This window comes from Rhea pennata, chromosome 6 (genome assembly GCF_028389875.1).
Source record: "Rhea pennata isolate bPtePen1 chromosome 6, bPtePen1.pri, whole genome shotgun sequence".
In the NCBI taxonomy this organism is placed as follows: domain Eukaryota; kingdom Metazoa; phylum Chordata; class Aves; order Rheiformes; family Rheidae; genus Rhea; species Rhea pennata.
The window spans coordinates 22,186,359-22,205,079 of record NC_084668.1 but is presented as its reverse complement, the minus strand read 5'-3'; the positions used below and the strand labels follow the sequence as shown (position 1 = coordinate 22,205,079).

General features: G+C 42.9%; 3 protein-coding genes across 9 annotated transcripts in view; 1 reads left to right on the top strand and 2 right to left on the bottom strand.

Annotated features, from left to right (window-relative positions):
- The window catches only part of UBR3 (ubiquitin protein ligase E3 component n-recognin 3), a 120,882-nt gene extending 116,793 nt beyond the window's left edge, over positions 1-4,089 (bottom strand). For 3 of the 5 annotated variants that reach the window (XM_062579035.1, XM_062579037.1, XM_062579039.1), the window contains exon 1: positions 3,596-4,089. In XM_062579035.1, the coding sequence (XP_062435019.1) occupies positions 3,596-4,044 (449 nt within the window). In that variant the 5' untranslated portion in view covers positions 4,045-4,089. The remainder of the gene's footprint in view (positions 1-3,595) is intronic. The other 2 variants (XM_062579036.1, XM_062579038.1) reach the window with 1 other exon arrangement.
- A 1,050-nt stretch (positions 4,090-5,139) lies between these two features.
- METTL5 (methyltransferase 5, N6-adenosine) lies at positions 5,140-9,670 on the top strand. The gene is made up of 8 exons (XM_062578250.1): positions 5,140-5,209; positions 5,458-5,579; positions 6,235-6,349; positions 6,797-6,978; positions 7,413-7,495; positions 7,776-7,827; positions 8,497-8,546; positions 9,559-9,670. The coding sequence occupies exons 2-8, from the start codon at positions 5,471-5,473 to the stop codon at positions 9,631-9,633; spliced, it is 666 nt and encodes a 221-aa protein (XP_062434234.1). The 5' UTR covers positions 5,140-5,209; positions 5,458-5,470; the 3' UTR covers positions 9,634-9,670.
- SSB (small RNA binding exonuclease protection factor La) lies at positions 9,307-18,701 on the bottom strand. Of its 3 annotated transcripts, none has more exons than XM_062578247.1 (12): positions 18,616-18,701; positions 14,973-15,047; positions 13,444-13,547; positions 13,104-13,278; positions 12,797-12,904; positions 12,594-12,694; positions 12,276-12,347; positions 12,149-12,191; positions 11,290-11,430; positions 10,744-10,927; positions 10,461-10,589; positions 9,307-9,768 (listed from the first exon to the last, which is right to left on the bottom strand). In XM_062578247.1, the coding sequence occupies exons 2-12, from the start codon at positions 15,036-15,038 to the stop codon at positions 9,671-9,673; spliced, it is 1,221 nt and encodes a 406-aa protein (XP_062434231.1). In that variant the 5' UTR covers positions 15,039-15,047; positions 18,616-18,701; the 3' UTR covers positions 9,307-9,670. The 3 variants fall into 3 exon arrangements, with proteins under 3 accessions (XP_062434231.1, XP_062434232.1, XP_062434233.1); XM_062578248.1 differs by lacking the exon at positions 18,616-18,701 and adding an exon at positions 18,010-18,082; XM_062578249.1 differs by lacking the exon at positions 18,616-18,701 and adding an exon at positions 17,340-17,358.
- Positions 18,702-18,721: the final 20 nt, after the last annotated feature.

The following is an 18,721-nucleotide window of genomic DNA, read 5'->3' as shown; positions in this document are numbered from 1 at the left end:
GAGCTAGGTGCCTGAAGGTGCTTTTGAACACACGGCCTATGATATTAAGCTACAACAGTCATCTTTCATATGACCGCTGTTCTTTTGGTTTCACACGTGCTTACTGGTAAGAAACGGCACACTGTTGCAAGTAGAAATAGACAATTTCTTAGAACATTTATATAAGTCATAAGAGAAGGCAATGCTCTATGTTAATGGTTGCCATAACTACCATCAAATACACAGTGAACATCAGTGCAAAAGCCTGTTTAATGAAATTCTTAACTTGGCTTTTTGCCTTTAAGGATATGTAACTCTTGATGGAGATATTACTCTCTTTGTACTGTAATGCAACACTAAAACATCTGCTTCCCAAATGATTAATTTAACAAATACAAGTTAACACACAGCGAGGCATACTCAGAAACAGGACACGGGGGAATGAAACAGCCGAAGTGTAGAAGCTCTCTAGTATATGAGGTTATTGTCTACAGACTTAAAGAGGAACCAGAACAAGACAGCCACAGAAACAAGACCGGACTCATGAGTAGCAGATCACTAACTAGTTATTCTGTTATTAGAACCACGTGCCATATTACTTCCTTCAAGGTGATAAATTACAAAGTTTCAAAGTTTCAGAGAATAAATAAGAGAACCAAATAAAAACTATTCCCGTTCAAATTTCCCTTGTTCAACTGTATTTTTTCCCAACAGCTGAGCTCACCTGCTGAACTATGAACACACATCTACTATAAATGCTTTAGAACTGAGGATTCTGTCTTCTTCAAAACATTTTTAATTACCTCTGATGATGCTGCAAAATTTGACTTGCCCATGGTTAGACAACACATAGGATAAGACTACAAACTATTTTCACCTGGAGACTTACCACTGGCTCTTAAAAGTCTAAGAAACCTTGCCATAACTAGTAGCTTTTAATTCACTGTCAAGCATCTACATGTTTAAAATTTACAAAATTAGGTATTTTCTAAATCAAAGTTAAATTCTAGTAAGTCAGATCATCTCACCCGCTACTTATTAACATAAGCATCAAAAACATTGGAACTTGCATAGGAATCAAAAGAGGTGCGACAAGCCCATGTTTTCTACAATAAATGAGAATTATGCAAGGTATCTAAAACATTTATTATGCTATATGTTGGCTTCCTTTTATAAAGGTATCAGATACAAAAAAAAATCAGATTATAGTTTCAAGTATATAAAGAATAACCCCTTCCCCTTACACCAAACCATATTTAGGTTTACAGCAGGCATCCTAAAGAAAATGAAAAGATATTTTGCATGGTGAACTGGGCAGATTCCCTTTATAGTGGATTACTTAGCTAAGACTTCATCAGAACCATTTTTCAAGGTGCATCAAATGAAAAAAAATTGGAACAGAGAGATCACATAACGGGAACCAGAAGAAACAAACTGTTGTTACTACAATCTTCATATACAGGATCTACTCAAAATTTTATCTAAGGAGACAGATGGTAGATAAAAGTTCATAAGTAGGTTCCACATATGATTCCCCTACTATTTATAGAAGCCTAGGCTGTAGCGGCCAAGATTATATCAGACTAGACACACAGCTATTTCCTGAAGCTACATAAAGGTCTCCTAACTTTTAACATGTTAAGTATTACCTTTGTAACTATGTAACTGATTTGTGTACACAAAGTTAAATCAGCTTACCTAACCATACTGCATTTAAGTAATTTAAGTCAACAGGCAAAACTGTGCACGTTAATATTTTCACATCTGTTTAAACTTAATCTACGTTGTCTTAAATGACAAAGATTCCAGTTCACTTAATTGCACTAGTTTAACACCAGTTCTTCATTTAAGCATGAAACAACTTTATGCAGGGAGAGTAGGCTTCCAATGCTACTATCATGCATTGCTCCCTGTATTTCCAGGAAAACTAGAAAAATCAACTGTTTAGGTAAAGAGAGTTGCTGAACTGATACTATGCAATTCTTTATCCATAGTGTTTAAACTGAAGGGACCTAGCTCAAACCCAGGGACAGTTAAGTCTTTTCCTTCGTATTATTAAAAGTAATAATCAGAATAAATATAACAGAGAAATGAGGGAGAATATTACTCCCTTAGACTTTCTATCTGTTTAGATTGTGTATTTAACAGCAACTTATTTTCCAGCTTCCTTAAAAAAAAGTTTTTGCTAGAAAATGACAACTGTGAAACTATAAAGTCTGGAATGAGAACAGTATCTGAAACCATTTTAAGAAATATTTATTTAAAAGTACTTTGATCTGTGTGTGCTCTATTAAAATCCTAACATTAAGAGGAGCCCTAAATCTATCCCATACAGAGCACTGGAAGAAACATCATGAAGATATCTTTCTTACTTTTCAAAATCAAGGGGAACTGTTACTTCAGTAATGCCGAGGAAAGCAAAAAACCCTGATGTTGAACAAGAACTGACAAAGATGGAATCGCTCACTTCTTCAGGAGCAGAAGACCTGAAACCACTGAAGACCAAGGAAAGGGAAAGAAGGAAAAAAAAAAAAACTTCCATTGGACGGAGTCTACAAGCAAGGGAAGGTTCCTCCAAGAAGGAAGGAAGAAGCGGTGGGCAGGTAGCGAGAGAAGCAGAGGGGAGAGGAGGGGGAAGCACGACAAGAAACAAAGAGCGAAGCTGCATCGAGGCTCAGAGCAGAACGGAGCTCACTGGCCCAAAGAACCAGACTGAAGAGACAATCTTTAAACAACAACAGGGCAAAGCAGAACTAGTGAAATCCCTAAGGCGAAATGCAAAACCAGAAGAAAACCAAGGTGCAGAGCACGTAAAGCAGAACTAAGCGCCAGAAGTGCTAAAAATACAAAAAGCACCAAGGAGAACGTTTCAAGGTTTCCACACGCTCCAAAGATTTTCTGCTTGCTGCCCCAGCTAAGTATTTTCAGAGCAAGGCTGAGACGACAGACGCCACCGCCTTGCCGAGCACCAGGGAACGAGGGGAGAAGGTTCTGGAAGGCAGGCCAGAGGAGAAGCCCGACGCCGGGGCGTCGAACTGCCACCGGAGCAGCCCTCAGCTCTGCGCTGCACGAGCGGGAGCACGGTGACCACCACAGACACCCAGTCGTGGAACTGGAAGGTCACGGGCTAGCTACCACCTCCGCCCGACAAGGCGCTGACCAGTCTGCTCCAGGATTTTCAGTACATATATTAACGGGTAAGTGTTTTGGTATTCTGAACTGGCTATTAGCACCTAAACCCAAAAGCAAACCCCCGCAGAGGGGGCAGACGCACGGAAATGGCTCCCTCTTTCTCCAGCTGCTCCTCTGCGCGCTCGCGCGAGGTGCGGACCTGTTCCGGCGGCGCTGCTGGCCAGCGGCGCGGGGCCGAGGCCGCCAGCCGGGAGCCGCGCTGCCTGCCTCGCCTGACCCCGGCTCGGGCCGCGGTGAGGGGCGGCGCCGCCGGGCCGCCTCGGCGGAAGCAGGTGCCGCCCCCCCCCCCCCCCCGGCTCGGCGGAAGGCGGCGGGCGGACAGGGCGCCGCGCACACGCGGCGGGGCCGCGTCCCCCGGGGCGGCAGGTGCCCGCCCCCCGCAGGCGGCCCGGCCCGGCCCGGCGCGGCGCGGCGCGGCGCTCACCCGGCCTCCCGCATGACGTTGCTGTCGCCGCAGTCGCAGGCGCCCCCCGCCTGGCTCCGGAACATGTTGTAGTCGTGCCCGGCGTGCTCGCCCTGGTGGAAGCACTCGGCGCACAGGCTCATGCAGGGCGAGATGCCGCACGTCCGGCACCGGTAGGCCACGAAGTTGGCCGTCCACACCAGGCCGCACAGCGTGGCCGGGTCGTAGGCCCGCACGGCTTGCACGAAGCTGTCCCACGGCTCGCCGCCCGACAGCAGGCAGCGGCACCACTCCAGCGCCTCGGCCGCCGCCTCGCCGCCGCCGCCCGGGCCCGCCGCCGGCGCCAGCACCCGCTCCAGCAGCGCCCGCAGCTCGCCCGCCGCCACCGCGCCGCTCTCTCCGCCCAGCGCCGCCTTCAGCCGCGCCGCCGTCGCCCGCTTTTCCCGGCCGCTGGCGCCGGCCCCCGCCATGATGGGACACTGAGGAGCCGCTACGGCTGCGCCGGCCTCCGGGGCTCCCCCCGCCGCCCTGCCTGCCTCCCCTCCCCTCCCCGCGGCGCCTCCCTCTCGCGATAGCCGGCAACCGGCACCCTGCCCGCCCCCTCCTCCTGCCGCTGCCGGCACCTCCCCTGCCATCCGCCCGCCCCTTCCCTGCGCTGCCCGCCCCGCCAGCGCGCAGGTGCGCGGGCCGCGCCGCCGCCGCGCGAGGTGTCGCCGCCTGTCCCGCGGCCGGGCAGTGAAAGCTGGGCGCAAGGAGCCCCGGAGCGCGAGGGGCCAGTGCGCGGCCGCCATCTTCTGCGCCAACGGCCGCCCGGCGGGCGGCACGGGGCGGCCGCCGAGCGGCGCTTCCGAAGGCGGGCTGCGCTCTGCCGCGGGCGGAAGGGCGAGCGCGGGCGCCCGCAGGGGCTGGGTTGGTTGGTTGGTTTTTTTTTTTTATATATATATAATTACCAAGGCTCACATACTGTCAGCTTGTAATAGAGATTTTTAAATCTCTGTGGATAGATTTCCAGCTATAGTGCAAAACATAAAGAAAAAAGCCCCTTAACAAGAAGCAGGCTTTCTGCCCGACGAACACCACAACCAGCGCGGGCGGCCGGGCGCTCCCCCCGCCGGCCCGCCCGCGCCGCCGCCTGGGCGCGGAGGGCCGGCCTGCCGCCGCAGCTCCAGGGAAGGAAGAGGATGAAAACAAGTTCGCCTGGGTTTCTGTCGGTTTTCGTTTTGTTTCCTTCTAGTGACTGCCCTTTCCCCGGGGCAGGTGGAAACGCGTTAGACTTCTCCCTGTTCCTAGCGGGGCTGTCGTCACCTGGAGCGCGGAGACGGCGCGGGGAGACAGACCCGCGCAGCAGCATCGCAAAGCGCTAGATGCTCGCAGCGCTACCCCTTAACGAGCCTTCACCCTCGCTGTAGCGTGTGACACCCGCAGCTCACATTTGTTAAGGGGGGAGGAAAGGGAAAGGCGGGTTTTGTTTACGCTTAACCGCCGCAGGTGCGCAGCTGCGCGCAGCCCGCCGGGCCGGGCCGCGCTGGGCTGCGTCTGCGCCTGCGCGGCGCCCGGCGGGGCCTGGGGGCGGGGCCCGGCGCCGGAAGAGGAAGTGCGCGGGCGCTCGGCCCGGCCCGGCCCGGCCCGGCCGCGGTGAGTGGCGGCGGCGGCGGCCGGGGCCTGGCGCTGGCTGCGGCGCGGCGGGGGAGGGGGGCGGGCGTGCAGGGCCCCGCGGTGCCGCCGCAGCCGCGCCGGCACAGGCCTCCTTACTGCCTGCCGCATGAAAACACCCTGGGAGCTGCCGAGAAATAAAATGAGATTTTAAGTATAAATCGGCTTCTCAAGACAACGTCTTGTGTGTATTAGAGCATTACAACTGATCACACGTTTATTTTTCTCAGCTGAACTATAAACATGAAGAAATTAAAGCTTAAAGAACTGGAAAGCTGTCTTCAACAAGTTGATACTTTCGAAAGTCCCAAATTACTCCTGGAGCAGTATCCAACAGGACCTCACATTGCAGGTAGAGGTTAACTATATGTCGTAAATTGTCTTCTACTAGTTTTGCATCAGCACTTCTTAAAAAACCTGCACTTACATGCATGCTTTTACTGCATTATCTCTATATCGAAGCTGTTACACTAGAAGTAGCTCAGAAATGATATGCAGCAGGAATGTGTTCCATTAGTAATGAATTGTGAACCTTTTTCATTAGAAGCATATTGTTAATAAACAATGCAAAACCCAGCAAGTTGATTGCAAGGTTACCTAGTGAAAAAAACATCTAGTTGATCTGTAAATGAGAAAGCTGAACTGTTTTATAGGATATAAAAAACTGGAAAAATCAGAAATTAACATAAAGAAGAGGGTCCGTACATACACTGCTTATGTTCTTGTGGTGTCTATTGCTTTTATGAACAGAACTTGAGGCAGAGTTCTTCCATGAAATCAATATTTACAGTTCTATGTAAAATTCTCCAAAAGACCAAAGACCTAGAGTCTTACTACTTCTCAAAAATATTTTGATGCATTGTAATACTTAAGTGTAAAAGATAAGCACAGATAATGAGATCATCATTTTAATTTTTGTGAAGTTCAGAGTGCTGAACGCACAAAGTCAGCTAATCAAATGCATATTTGATACTGCTAATCTTTTTTTTTTTTTTTTTTTTTCCCAGCATGTATGCTTTATACAATTCACAATACCTTTGATGATATTGAAAACAAAACAGTCGCAGACTTAGGATGTGGCTGTGGCATGCTTAGCATAGGAAGTGCAATGTTAGGAGCAGGGTAAGTATGTAATACTAGATTCTGGTCACTTCTAATATAGAGGAAAGTGGAAAATAAAATTATAGCAATGCTGAACTAAACTCATTTTGGGTATCTAATTTGGCACGCAACCAGACTGTTTAGTAACCATTCAAATAGTGGAAAAGATTGGCAATTGCACTGAATTTGAACGTCATATTCGTTTTTCCCTGAAGCGTTAAATGACCACATGAAGTTTCTTTCATAAAACTTTAAACAGATACTTGGAAAAGGCAGCAGAGCTGCTGACACTTCTGTTTTAATCAGCACTGAATTTCTATAGTGCATGATTGTTGTATTTTGTAGTTAGAAAACAAGTGTGCACAAATGCCTCTCAAAAACTTAGAGGAGGCTGTATTTAAATCATATTTTGAAGACACTTGTATGCAAAATAAACAGTAATGTGTAACTTCTGGGTTTGTTTTACAGATTATGTGTGGGGTTTGATATAGATGCAGATGCACTGGAAATATTTAATAGAAACATTGAAGAATTTGAGCTCACAAACATCAACATGGTTCAGTGTGATGTTTGCTCTTTATCTGACAGCATGTCAAAAACCTTTGACACAGTTGTTATGAACCCTCCTTTTGGTACCAAGCACAATAAAGGTTGGTAATTATAAAAATTAGAAATAATTAGGAATGAAATACAAAGCTAAATACTTTTATTAAAACATCTCCCTTCTCTTTTACAATGTGGGACCCACATAGTTTTGCTGATCTGGGATCAGTTTCCTAAGCAGGGATTAATCATTTCAACATTCTAGCTAATAATGAAGTGGTTTAAAATAAACCATACTAGCTATTCCTTACCTTTATTATTTTTCTCTTTTAATAAAGCTATTACGAAAGCTGCAGAAATACTTTCCCTGCCTTAACATGTGCAGTACTAGTCTTAAATGTCTAAGCAGCCTAACACGAAAGAGAGATCTTCGGAAAAACTATTACAAAAGACAAAGACATTGAAGCATAAAGTAGATCTTCAAATAGCCACTAGTTTAAGCTTGTATTTAACAATTTCAATAATTTGAATGCTCTTTTAGGAATGGATATGGTTTTTCTGAAAACTGCTTTACAAATGGCAAAAACAGCTGTATATTCCCTTCACAAAACATCAACACGGCAAGTAAGTCCTTAATTCTAGCAGAGTGAGGATGTTAACCAATTATGGAGTTGGGTTTGAATTGGGAAACCCATAGCTTTACTGATTTGTTCCTGTCTTTACTGGGTTTGCTTTGGATTAACACTGATCATGTCAGAGAACATTTACAGTGGTGCACATGAGGCAATACAATGCTTTAACACAGAAAACAAAGTATAGGGGCTTCTTAAAGTAGTAGAGTACAGATATTATAAAAGTGTATAAATCTGCTTTTAAGCATAACTGCATCTGTTTAATACTCTAGCATATTCAAAAGAAAGCAGATGAATGGAAAGTGAAGATGGAAGTTATAGCAGGTAAGATTAACTTGTTATTAAAGTAAAAAATATTTTCTTAGTGGCTAATCTTTGGAACACACTACGAGCCAGACATCCAGAAGTAAACATGTGGTTTAAAATTAGAAAAAAAATGAAATAGGTGGGTTTTAACCTTTTCTTTTAAACCTTGCTACCTGCTAGGATACAAGAAGCAAGGATTTTTTTTAATAAATAAATAAGCAAGCAAGCTCAGAGAGGCACAAAAGTAATTGGATTTTTCCTGTTCTTCTTTGAGAAAGACCAGGTTTTTCTTTCATGCAGAAGTAAAGTCCTGCTTCAAAAAATTATGTTGCTGAATAGCAAAACCAGAGTACAGGTCACTTCTCAAATTTAAAAGGGATCCTGTCCTTGTAGTCACCAAAATACTATTTCTGATAACTGTTCAAGATTCTGCCTCATTTTTAAATATCACTGGTTGGATGCTTTATACAGTCATACACTTAAGTACTTGAGACACTACTGCAATTCTGTATCTCAGCCATCCACTTACTGTCTGTACTTGGTTTTAATTTTAGTTTTTGACCTCTTCAGAGGTCAAAGCAATTATCCAGCCAGGGCTGTTTGAGGCTGGCAATAGAAAGCATAGAAGAACATGAATGCAGGGATTAATAAATCATTCTAACAAAGTATTCTTTGTACTGTTCACAGAACTTAAATATGACCTACCAGCCTCATACAAGTTTCATAAGAAAAAATCGGTAAGTGTAAAACCCAGCCTGCCTGAGAAGAAGCTCTTATCTTGTAGTAGAATTCATTTACCTGTCTAATGAATAAAGTTTTTATGGTCAGATATACTGGGCAGTGATACAGAATTTGAGGTGGCACTATAAAGCATTCAGTTTTGTTGCTATTAGTACATTTAGTAGCTGGCAAGGGGGTAGGGAAGAAGAGTAATTTTAATGCAAGTCCAGGCTGTGCACAAGACACGATGAAAGCCAACACTGTACCAAGTGCAAAGAAAGCTAAAAGTAGCTCTGTTGACTCTCTATTTAATACTTACCTGCTTAACCCTGTCTGCAACTGGAACTTTGAATTAAGTGATAAAGATATCAAGACTTCAGAGTAGCTAGAATTTTACAGCAGTAGGACAACTTCAGCATTGCGTTCAGCATGCTGCAGCCAGTAAAATTCCTCGTAGAACCATCCTAAAGGGGGCAGGAAGAAGGTGTGTACTTATTCTATCTCCTTATAGAAGATAGAGTCAAGATGCAAAAAAAAGTATGAAGACTTTGGAGTTTGCCAGTTCAGAATACCAAAACACTTATCCCATTAATATATGTACTGAAAATCCTGGAGCAGACTGGTCAAGATTTGAAGCTTCAATTTATGTTAAAGTAGCATAGGCCAGAAGTTGATTATTCACCTGTACTCAATTTCTTTACAAACTGAACTTAATGATAGAAGTCTGTCCTTCAGCTTTGCCACTTAACACAGCTTTATACTCTATGAACAGTCAAGTTTCAGGGGTGAACAGTTTAAGTTCTCAATTTATTGACAGCTGCTAGTGAATATAACTTTTGAGATTACAAAGGCAATTTAAGGATGGAACCTTTTACACTTGAATGAGGTACAAGCTGAGAGGACTGACAGTATAAACAAAACTATAAATATAAAAAACTTTTCCAGAGTGGCATGTTAGAGTATGCATGCTTCTTAAACAAAACAAAAAAGCTGTAATCCAACAAAAATAAAGCTTTCCTCTCATTATAGGTTGACATTGAAGTGGACTTCATTAGATTTCCTGTTGAAACTCCTGAACTGAGGCACAGCTTTAAAACCTATTAAAAATGGACTAATAAAAACAATGATTTTTATTTTAGTATTACTGCTCTCCGTCTCCATTTTCTGTTTTCAGCTGTTTTGGTGCAGGTTCTTCTTTCTCAGTTTCCTCTAGTGGTCTCTTCTTGGGACTTGCTGGTTCTGCAAGATTGAATCAGTAGTTATTTATGGTAAAAGGAAGCCTTTCAATATTACCTGAAGTCTTCTAAAATGTAAACTTACTGAAATACTGAAACAGTGTTCTTATAATGTAGCCCAAGGATGGGTTCTAGTTTATCCACAGCTATTGTTATGATAGCGGATTGATTACTCATTATTGCAACTTAAAACTTTTACGTGTTCCAAGATATCTACTCTGAAGTTTCTTCCCTGAATAGCTTCACAGAAGAGAGATGAGAAGGGAGGATAAGAGGAACTAGTTCTGGGTTCTGTATCTAGTGAACAGCAGTTTAGTTCTTGCATCATTCAAGCCATACACCACTGTCCAGAACTATTGGACTATATGTCCAGTCTTTTATCAAAAACAAAAAGGTACTATTCAAGAGACACTGGGTTTGCATAGCTGTGCAATGTTGCTGACAGCAAGCTACAATATTTGGAACAGTTATAATACAGCCACAGTTATCTAGTAATTAACATGATTTTGGGGGCAAGAATTTCAGTTGCCAGAAGGAATCAAAGCAGAAGACCCTTAAAGTTCCCATACCAGTACTGACAGAGAACAAAATACTACAGTATATGACCAACCTTGAAATATTCGCAAGAAACATGACATGGCCAGCATAGTAGCCCACATAATGAGGATGATGCATCCAGTGCACAAAATGATTTACCTGTTTTAATATTATCTTCACCTTCTTCATCATTCTCAAACTTTGTTTTCTTGCCTTGAAACTGTACTTTCCCTTTATGTGCACCTTGAGGTATCTTCCCACCTCGTCCTTTTCCTTTAAGCTTGCGTCCTGTTGGGACATAAGATGTCAGGAACTTTGTCATTCACTTCTCAAGTGGAAAGCTTTAACAAAAGCTTTGCAGTCATCATTATGCTTCAGTATTTAACTTATTTTCACACAGTGAAACTAGTAGGACACTAAAAATTTAAACCACTAAGAGGACCTTTTGTTTTCTGTTTTAACAATTCCTGCTGATCTTCCAGTATTTTTTTTAGAGCTTCTTTCTCTGCATCTCCTTCTAGCACTTCCCATGTAACATCCTTGTTCCGAAGTTGTAAGTTTCCATTATGCGCTTCTTTGGCTTTTTCCAGAGCTTCTTTTGCAACATCCTTAAATAGGATAATACCCTTAAAAAGAAAAAGGTTGCATTTGAGTCTTACTGGAAGAACATTCAGCTAGAATGATGGACAGCATATCCTGTTGGGTACCTCAGCACATTCATTACTCTGACAAGCAATTTATTACTCTGTCAAGGCTGAAGCAAAAATCTGAGACAGTCCTAACAAATATTCTCAGTCTCCTTTGACCTTATCAAGTGAGAAGACAATCTGTGATTCTGAGAGAATTTGAGTGAATTCACTCAAGTATCATGTAGTTCCACAATTCAAAGAATAAATTCCTTACAGTGCTTGCAAGAGCACAAGCGTTTTAATCACTCAGTTTCAGATTCTAGACCAACATTGAACGCATTGTCTAAGAATCTACTGACCTCCTTTGCACCTCTGACAAAGTGTATCCATCTGATTTCTCCATGATCAGAAAATACTGCGTGGAGATCTTCTCTGCATGTTTGATCATCAAGATCACCAAAAAACTTCAGAAGACATCCTGTCTTTTCTTCCAAAGATTTCTAAATAAAATTAAAAAAATAGATATTTGCTAAAGAAAGTCACACTTGAGTATTTGATTTTTCCCCTCAACCCTAAAACTATTAGAACACACTAGTGTGTTCTAATAAGCAACTAATAAGCAACTGTTCTAATAAGCAACTGAAGTGGATCCCTCTAGCACTGTCAGTAAGCCAAGTATTTTTACTGCACAGCTTATTTATGCTTATATTCAAGGTCTGCATGTTTTTCTCTTAATTTTATTATGACACAGTTATGCAGAATTTAGTACTCCTTCCCCTAAGATAGTTATACTACCACAATTTTGCTAAACAGCTGTTTTTTTTGAAGGCTGCGACCTCAGGCTAAGAACCTATACAACAAAATTAATCCTTTCTGGACCCTAGAAATGCCACAGATCATCCCTTTGACGCACTGAGGATCACTTCTAAACAGGTAATGTGCTTAGCAATTCAATTCCAGATATGATCCTTTGAACAAAATTTGTTTCTTGAAAGTGAAATGTAACCATGACCAATGAAGTCTTACTGTAGTTCAGTTGTAAAAGCTAAAGTGACTTTGTAGAAGAAAAATGTTCTAATCTAGAACTTGAAGCTCTAAATATCCCACAGGTCTACAAACATGCTGTAGCAGCATGTTTGTATTAATTACTTGTGGATTGAAAACCCATGAAAGATTAATTAGACAGTTTTCACGTGTAGAGATTTAAGAAATCCATACCATTTCAGCATCTGCTGCTTGTTTCTGTTTTTCTTCTTTTTCCCTGTAGAAAATTTAAGATCAGTTCAGAGTTGGTTGAAGCGTCACCAGATGATAAATCCACACACTTCCATTGATAATTACTTACTGTTTAGCTCTTGCTTTAGCTTCTACTTTGTTTTGTTTCCTTTCTTCATTCTTCTTTGTACAATACTCCTCTCTTTAATAGAATAGAAAATAAGTTAATGCTACCTATTACACTATTCCATTATAATTACTTCAGAAGACTGCAGTAGCTAAGAAACAGCAGAGACTATCTTTAGAAGTTGAGGTGCTAATCTCTAAAGGTACAACTGTAGATACCTGTACAACAATGTAGAAACTTCTACTGCTCAGATCAAGCCAGGTTTTTGTCTAAATGCACACCTGAGCATTATTAGTTCACTCATCAGTTAAGGGAACTTACTTGAAAAGCACTATCAGCTCTGTGTCCTTGTACTTCTGATTCGGGATCTCTGTGAACTTTTTAGCAGATTCAACACTATCAAAAACTGCAAATATTGATCCCTGTTAAAAGATCAAAGACATTAAGTATTAGAAAAATTGAGTATTGGATGTTCTCCAGGAGACACCCCTGCCCTGTGTCCAGCTGTTCATCACAAGAGCTACCTTAAATGTTTTCTGCAGCGTTCGCCTCATTTGAATGTTTTCAACTGGACCTTTATCCTCAAGCCATTCTTTGATATCATCAAGAGTTGCATCTACTGGAAAGCCTTTCTGCAAGATAACATTGGACTTCAGTTACATGCAAGAGACGCTGAGATTTCAACAGACATTTATTACTAATATACTCAGTGACTGACAAGTACAACTTGAAAACCTGAACATCTAGTATAAGTTAATTCAAGCTTTACTTTAGCTAGATGGTTTTCAAAGTCATGCAGAACAGCACAAAGCAAAGGAGAAGTTTACTTACAACATATACTGATCTGTTTTTAATTGCAGTTTTATACTGGTCATTTAATTCAGGAAGAGGTTTGTTTGGAGATCTTCTGATTTTAGTTTTGTCTTCATTTATTTCCATTAGACCAGTCTTGGATTTTTTTAACGCTTCTACTATAACACCAAAATCTTTTGAAAGACGACTTAATCTGTTGAGTAAGCAGACACAGGTTGTCAATGACATGGGCTAAGCTGAAGTCAAATGTTAAGACAGCAATAGGAGCTGTACATGCAAACCAGAGATGTTTGGCCCAAAACAGCAGTAAATAGCTGGATGTTACCCACCCATCCAGCTTCGCTGTTCTTTGTTTTACCTGTTAAATTTGATCATAATTTCTAAAGGCACCCAGCCATCATCCAGTTTGATCTGCTCCTTTAAGAACTTGTCTCTTGGTAGATTGTGATCACCGAAGTAGTACTGCAGAGGAGAGGAGGCAGGCAAAAACAAGAAAAGATTTGTCTTCAAGTATTCAGTCTTAAAAGTTCTTTTTCATTTGACAGTTTACTGCAGTAGATGGAAAGGTATGAAAATTCATGATGTTGATAAACAATTAGAAATGCTGAAATTATTACTTCCTGCCTTAATTTGACATTTTCCAAAAGTTTGTTGCAATAAAGCCATTAAGAACGCTTCATCTAGTGGGACTGTAATAAGGCAGAGTTAGATTGCAGCTTTGCCTAGAAGCAGTATTCTGCTAACATAATTATCCATCAACCTGATTGAGCTCCACAGAGTCACAAGTCAAACCTCTCACCAACAGATTCAAATTCTGGTCCTTACTTAAGAAATGTATAGGCAAGAACACAGTATTTGGTACCCTAAGAAGTCATCTGTTCAGGCTAGAATTCTAGGTCTCATTCAATAAACTACTTGAAGATTAAAAAAAAAAAGTTTTTATTTACTGTGTTCTCATTCTGATTATGTCCAGCATGGGAAGAACAGAATGATGCACAGATGAGAAATTTCATTTCATACACAAGACTTGTTCATCAGATTATTCTTTTGCTTATTAGCAGTCATCTAATTAGGGTCAAATGCTTTAATCTACAGTATAAATTCAAGTCTTTCCACCAATATTATTGTGCTTTATAAAGGGTCAGTGCAAATTTTATAGCAGTACTTCTCCCTGTTGTTTACCTGAGGCTCGCATTAGCTCAGGTCTAGCCTTTTGATCTGTTTTTCCTTTAATCTCTATTGTTATTTTGTAAGTAATGACTATTACTCCATATGCTGATGGCATCAGGTACAGCTGTATTTTCATCCTTCGTTAAGAAGGCTTTATTCTAGATGTCCTTTTAAGTGGCATCTTCAATCTTTCATCAGAGGGTAACCCTCTAAGCCTCTCAAGTGAGAAGTAGTTCATCGAAAGCAAGCACAAAAGTTTAGTTGCATCTTGTAGCAACAAATTACAAAGCAGTAAATCATAACAGCAAGTTATGCAATGTGCTAATAATTTTTTTCCAATAATTTAAGACATATAAATATTAAAATGCATCTTCCCTTTGGCATACATGGAACAACCCCAATGAACATGGTAATAAATTGTTTAATGATACATTTACTTGCCCGCCTATAAAGTAATAACTAAAATGTTAGCAAGTTAAACTTTTGTTTCTAAATAGTCATCTCACAAGCAACTCTAGACAAGAGTAGCTTTCAAACTTGCACTATATTTGAATGATCTTATTGCATTAAATACCTGTTATACACCTGTAAAAAAATCTTCCATTCTTAAAAAAAAAAAATCTAACTTACTATAACTTCAAGTCAGCTAAGTCCCTACCAATTAATTTCTCCAAAACTACATCTGAGTCCAGATCCCAAACAATAAAATGAACATACCTCAATTTGCTGACATATTTTGCTTTCCAAGATAGACATATTTTCACCATCTCCATTTTCAGCCATTTTCACTAGCTGTTAAAGAGAATTTAGTATTCAGTACTTATGCATTTGCTCTAACTTCTTCAGAATTCCATTCATAAAGCATTGCATTTTACCACAGCCTCAGCTAAGCAAAATAACTGACAAGTTCTACAGCCACATATTTATACTTCTGAGTCAAATTTAAACATGACTTCAAAACTTCAAATGGAAACTATGGAACAACTAAGAGACAAGTAAAACACCTGAAATATGGGTTGGTATGCCAGTATTTGGCAATCTACATTCAAGTTAGGTAAACAACTGCTGGTACTTTACAGCATTATTTGTTACTTAGCCATCTAGGCACAGATTCTCAATTGGTACTCACTAGCAACAAATCAAGACCCAACTATAGTCAGCAACATTTATTCTTTAACATAGACCCAATTTCTCATCATTAGGCAGAACACAAGTATCAAAAATTGTGTTATTCTCCTAATAGGTATAATTTGAAATTTTTCTGAAGTTCCTACCTCTTGACTAATCTTGGTCTGAAAGTTTGGGGAACTTACTTAATGAATAAAAATATCTGTATTTACTAGTAAATCCTAAAGATGTCCAGTTCTCCCCTTTACAGACTTGTCTTTGGTGCAGTTCAATATGAATACTGACTTAAGCATGTACAGAGGTAAGATGCCTTAAATTTTAAAGCAACTTCTTCCCCTAGCTAGCATTCATCTTATAGTCCTAGTACACACACTAGTAAGTTGCCAAAAAGTTAATAGGGACCAAAAAATGCCCATCTCATTGCTCTTAAGATAGCAATAGTCTGAGTAGAGTAGTCATTGAGAAAAAACACACAGCTTTGTAAAGCTGGCAGGTATCAGTTTGAATTCAGCACACATTTTCACTGTCTCCCTTTGGATGCCATCACATTTGGTAACTACAGCTGCAGAAGATTAAATAGACTCTTGGCCATCAGATGCCCTAGTTCACAGATGAGTGATCATTAAGGCTGCTGGTGAAGATGGGTTTGCGCTCATGCCTGACTGCGAGATCTCAGACACACGCACTCTGTTCTGCCACCCCTAGGGCAGTAACATCTTTCAGAGGAGCAAGACGGCAATACGGACATAAGGAACACGCCGCTAAGACTCTCTTGTCCCAGGAAATCATGTTCTCCATCAGAACAGTTGCTTGGCCATCTGTTTATCTCCTTATTTTAGTAGTTTAATCCACCAATCACTGTTCAGCTTGCTGCACTCCTACAATATTCCAGCTTCGCCTTCTTCCTAATCTCAAGGCTACCCCATCCCCTCACTTGCTTGTCATTCTTGTATCTGGGCACTTACAGCCTTTAGAAGGCCACATCCTGTTCTTCACTGTGCCCAAACATTGCAACACCCTTGAAAATACGGTTTTAGCAAGTGTTAGTTAACACCTGTGATCAGAGTGCATAAAGCGCTCTATAAGAATTCAAGCAGTGATATGTAGGCTAACATTTGTAGTTACTTTAGAGATGTCTCACACTAATTATGCTGACTAGGGAAGACTTAAATTAGTTCACAACTACATTTAGGTGCTGGCACTATCTCCAAAACTTGACTTGCTGAGAAGCTGGTATTCAATTTTATATTATACTTAATTTGGTGTAAATCAGCAGTCTGAGGAACAGTCTCAGCTTTTTCTATTGGATTAATTTATCTCTATTTGAGCACTAATTGTGTACTACCATAACGCCTGATCCAACAGAAAGCTAACCCACTGAAGAAAGTGAATAGTTCCAGCAGATAAATTTATCACTAGCTTCATTCAACTTGCAGGAATGCAAGTGATGGTGTTGTTGAGGCAGGGAGGAAAAGAGGAGAACAAAAAACAGAATACCTTTCTATGGCAGCAAGCAATTGTACTGGGTTACATTTAACATTAAACCATATCCTCAAGAAGGAGAAAAAAAAAAAGCAGACTGGCAGCTATATGAATCTTTATATTCTTGAACCTTAATTTGGTGACTGAACTCACACTGTAAAAAAATCTTCTTCAGGTGTGTTTTTTTTTTTTTTTTTTTTTTTTTTTAAGTGCTAGGCAATATGCTTTAAGGGCACCATTTTCTCACAGGTGCTTTTCACAGCATAGCTCAATTATAAAGACAACATTAATTTAAGAGTTACGAAAAATGCTACTTCCTCTTGCATGTTTTGAGGAAAAACACCCATGATTTTAGTCATGTATCTTGTTTTAAGAGAAAATTCATTAATGGTACGTTCTAGAACCTCAGCATGGAGACAGCCTGCTGGCACATGGTGGAATACAGCTCCAGCTGAACGCAAGATCTTCCCTTACCAGCTTCCACCTGGTCAGCCAGCAGCCTCAAGCACACTGTTAAGAAAGGTCTGAGTGGAAGCTGCAGCTCCGTACCCTTCCGCAGGGAAGGGAAGCCTCTGAGAGCTGGGCTGTATCTGCCTGCCTGCCCCGTCAGTTGTCTTCAGTGTTTCAAACGGCGCGTGGACTCGTTGGAGACCTTGTCCCTTAATGCAGGTTCTGCTTAAGTTAAATGTGGGACCTTTTGGCTGCATGCTGGGAGATCACCAACATTTCTAGCACAGTTAAAGCAAGGATTACTGGGAGGCAACGTTTCTGAGGTAACCAATATAGTTACCAGAGAATCACTTAGTAAAGCTGTTTGCTTTACTTTGGTTTTGTGTATTTGGAAGGAACTCTCCCTTGACCTCTGTAGGGTAACCTGGGTGTCCTTTACCTCAAAAAAGGAAAAGAAGCTAGTCTAAAGCTAATCTAACTAGTCTAAAAATACTAAATACATGCAGGACACTTCCTTCCCTCCCCCCCTTTCTTTCCCCTTCTTTTTAGCTCTGAATACTTGAAGGACCATCATCCAGAAGTACTGAAAATAGTGCAGTGAAGAAACTGGAAGAACACACTTTTCAAGTCTTCACCCAGTGTCTGCCCTGCAAAACCCTTCAGCTTTCTGATAACCTTGAATACCCTTTCTTACACCCGGCTCTCACGGTGCCCCCGCCTCCCAGTCTGCTTTCCATGCGAGTCTCCGCTTCACCGTTAACAGAAGAAAACCGCACTCGTTTCCGCGGCAGTATTAACGCCCCCGCTCCCCGCCGCGCCGTGCAGCTCTCCGGAGGGGCGGCAGAGCACCAGGACAGGCGCTCCCGGGGACGCGCTCAGGCAGCCCCGCCGCCCGCGCCGCCCGCCCGCCCGGCACAAGCCGCCGCGGGGCCCGCCAGGCCGCCCGCGCCGCGCCGCGGCCCCATCCCGCCCCCGGGCGGCCGCGCCGGGCCCAGGGCCGCCTTGCCCCGGCCCCGGCCCCGGCCGCAGCGCGGTGCGCGGGCCCCCGCGCCGCCGCCAGGCGGGGGCGGCCTCGGCGATCGCCGCGGCTCGCAAGGCGCCGCGCCGGCTCCCCGGGCCCGCCGCCATCGCACGGGGCCCGCGGCCCGCGCCGGAGCCCGGGCAGCGCCGCCCCACGTGCGGCCGCGGCGGCCAGGCCCAGGCCCAGGCCCAGGCCCAGGCCCAGCCCCAGCCCGGGAGGGCCCGCGGCGGGCCGGGGGGCGGGGGGGGGGGGACAGGGCCGGGCCCCGCGAGCACCGACCTGCGCGGCTCCGGCTCCGGCTCGAGCACCCGCGCTGCGCCGCGCCGCTCTGCAGGCCGCAGTGGCCGCCGCGCCGCCCAGCAGCCCCCGCGGCCGCCGCCCGCCC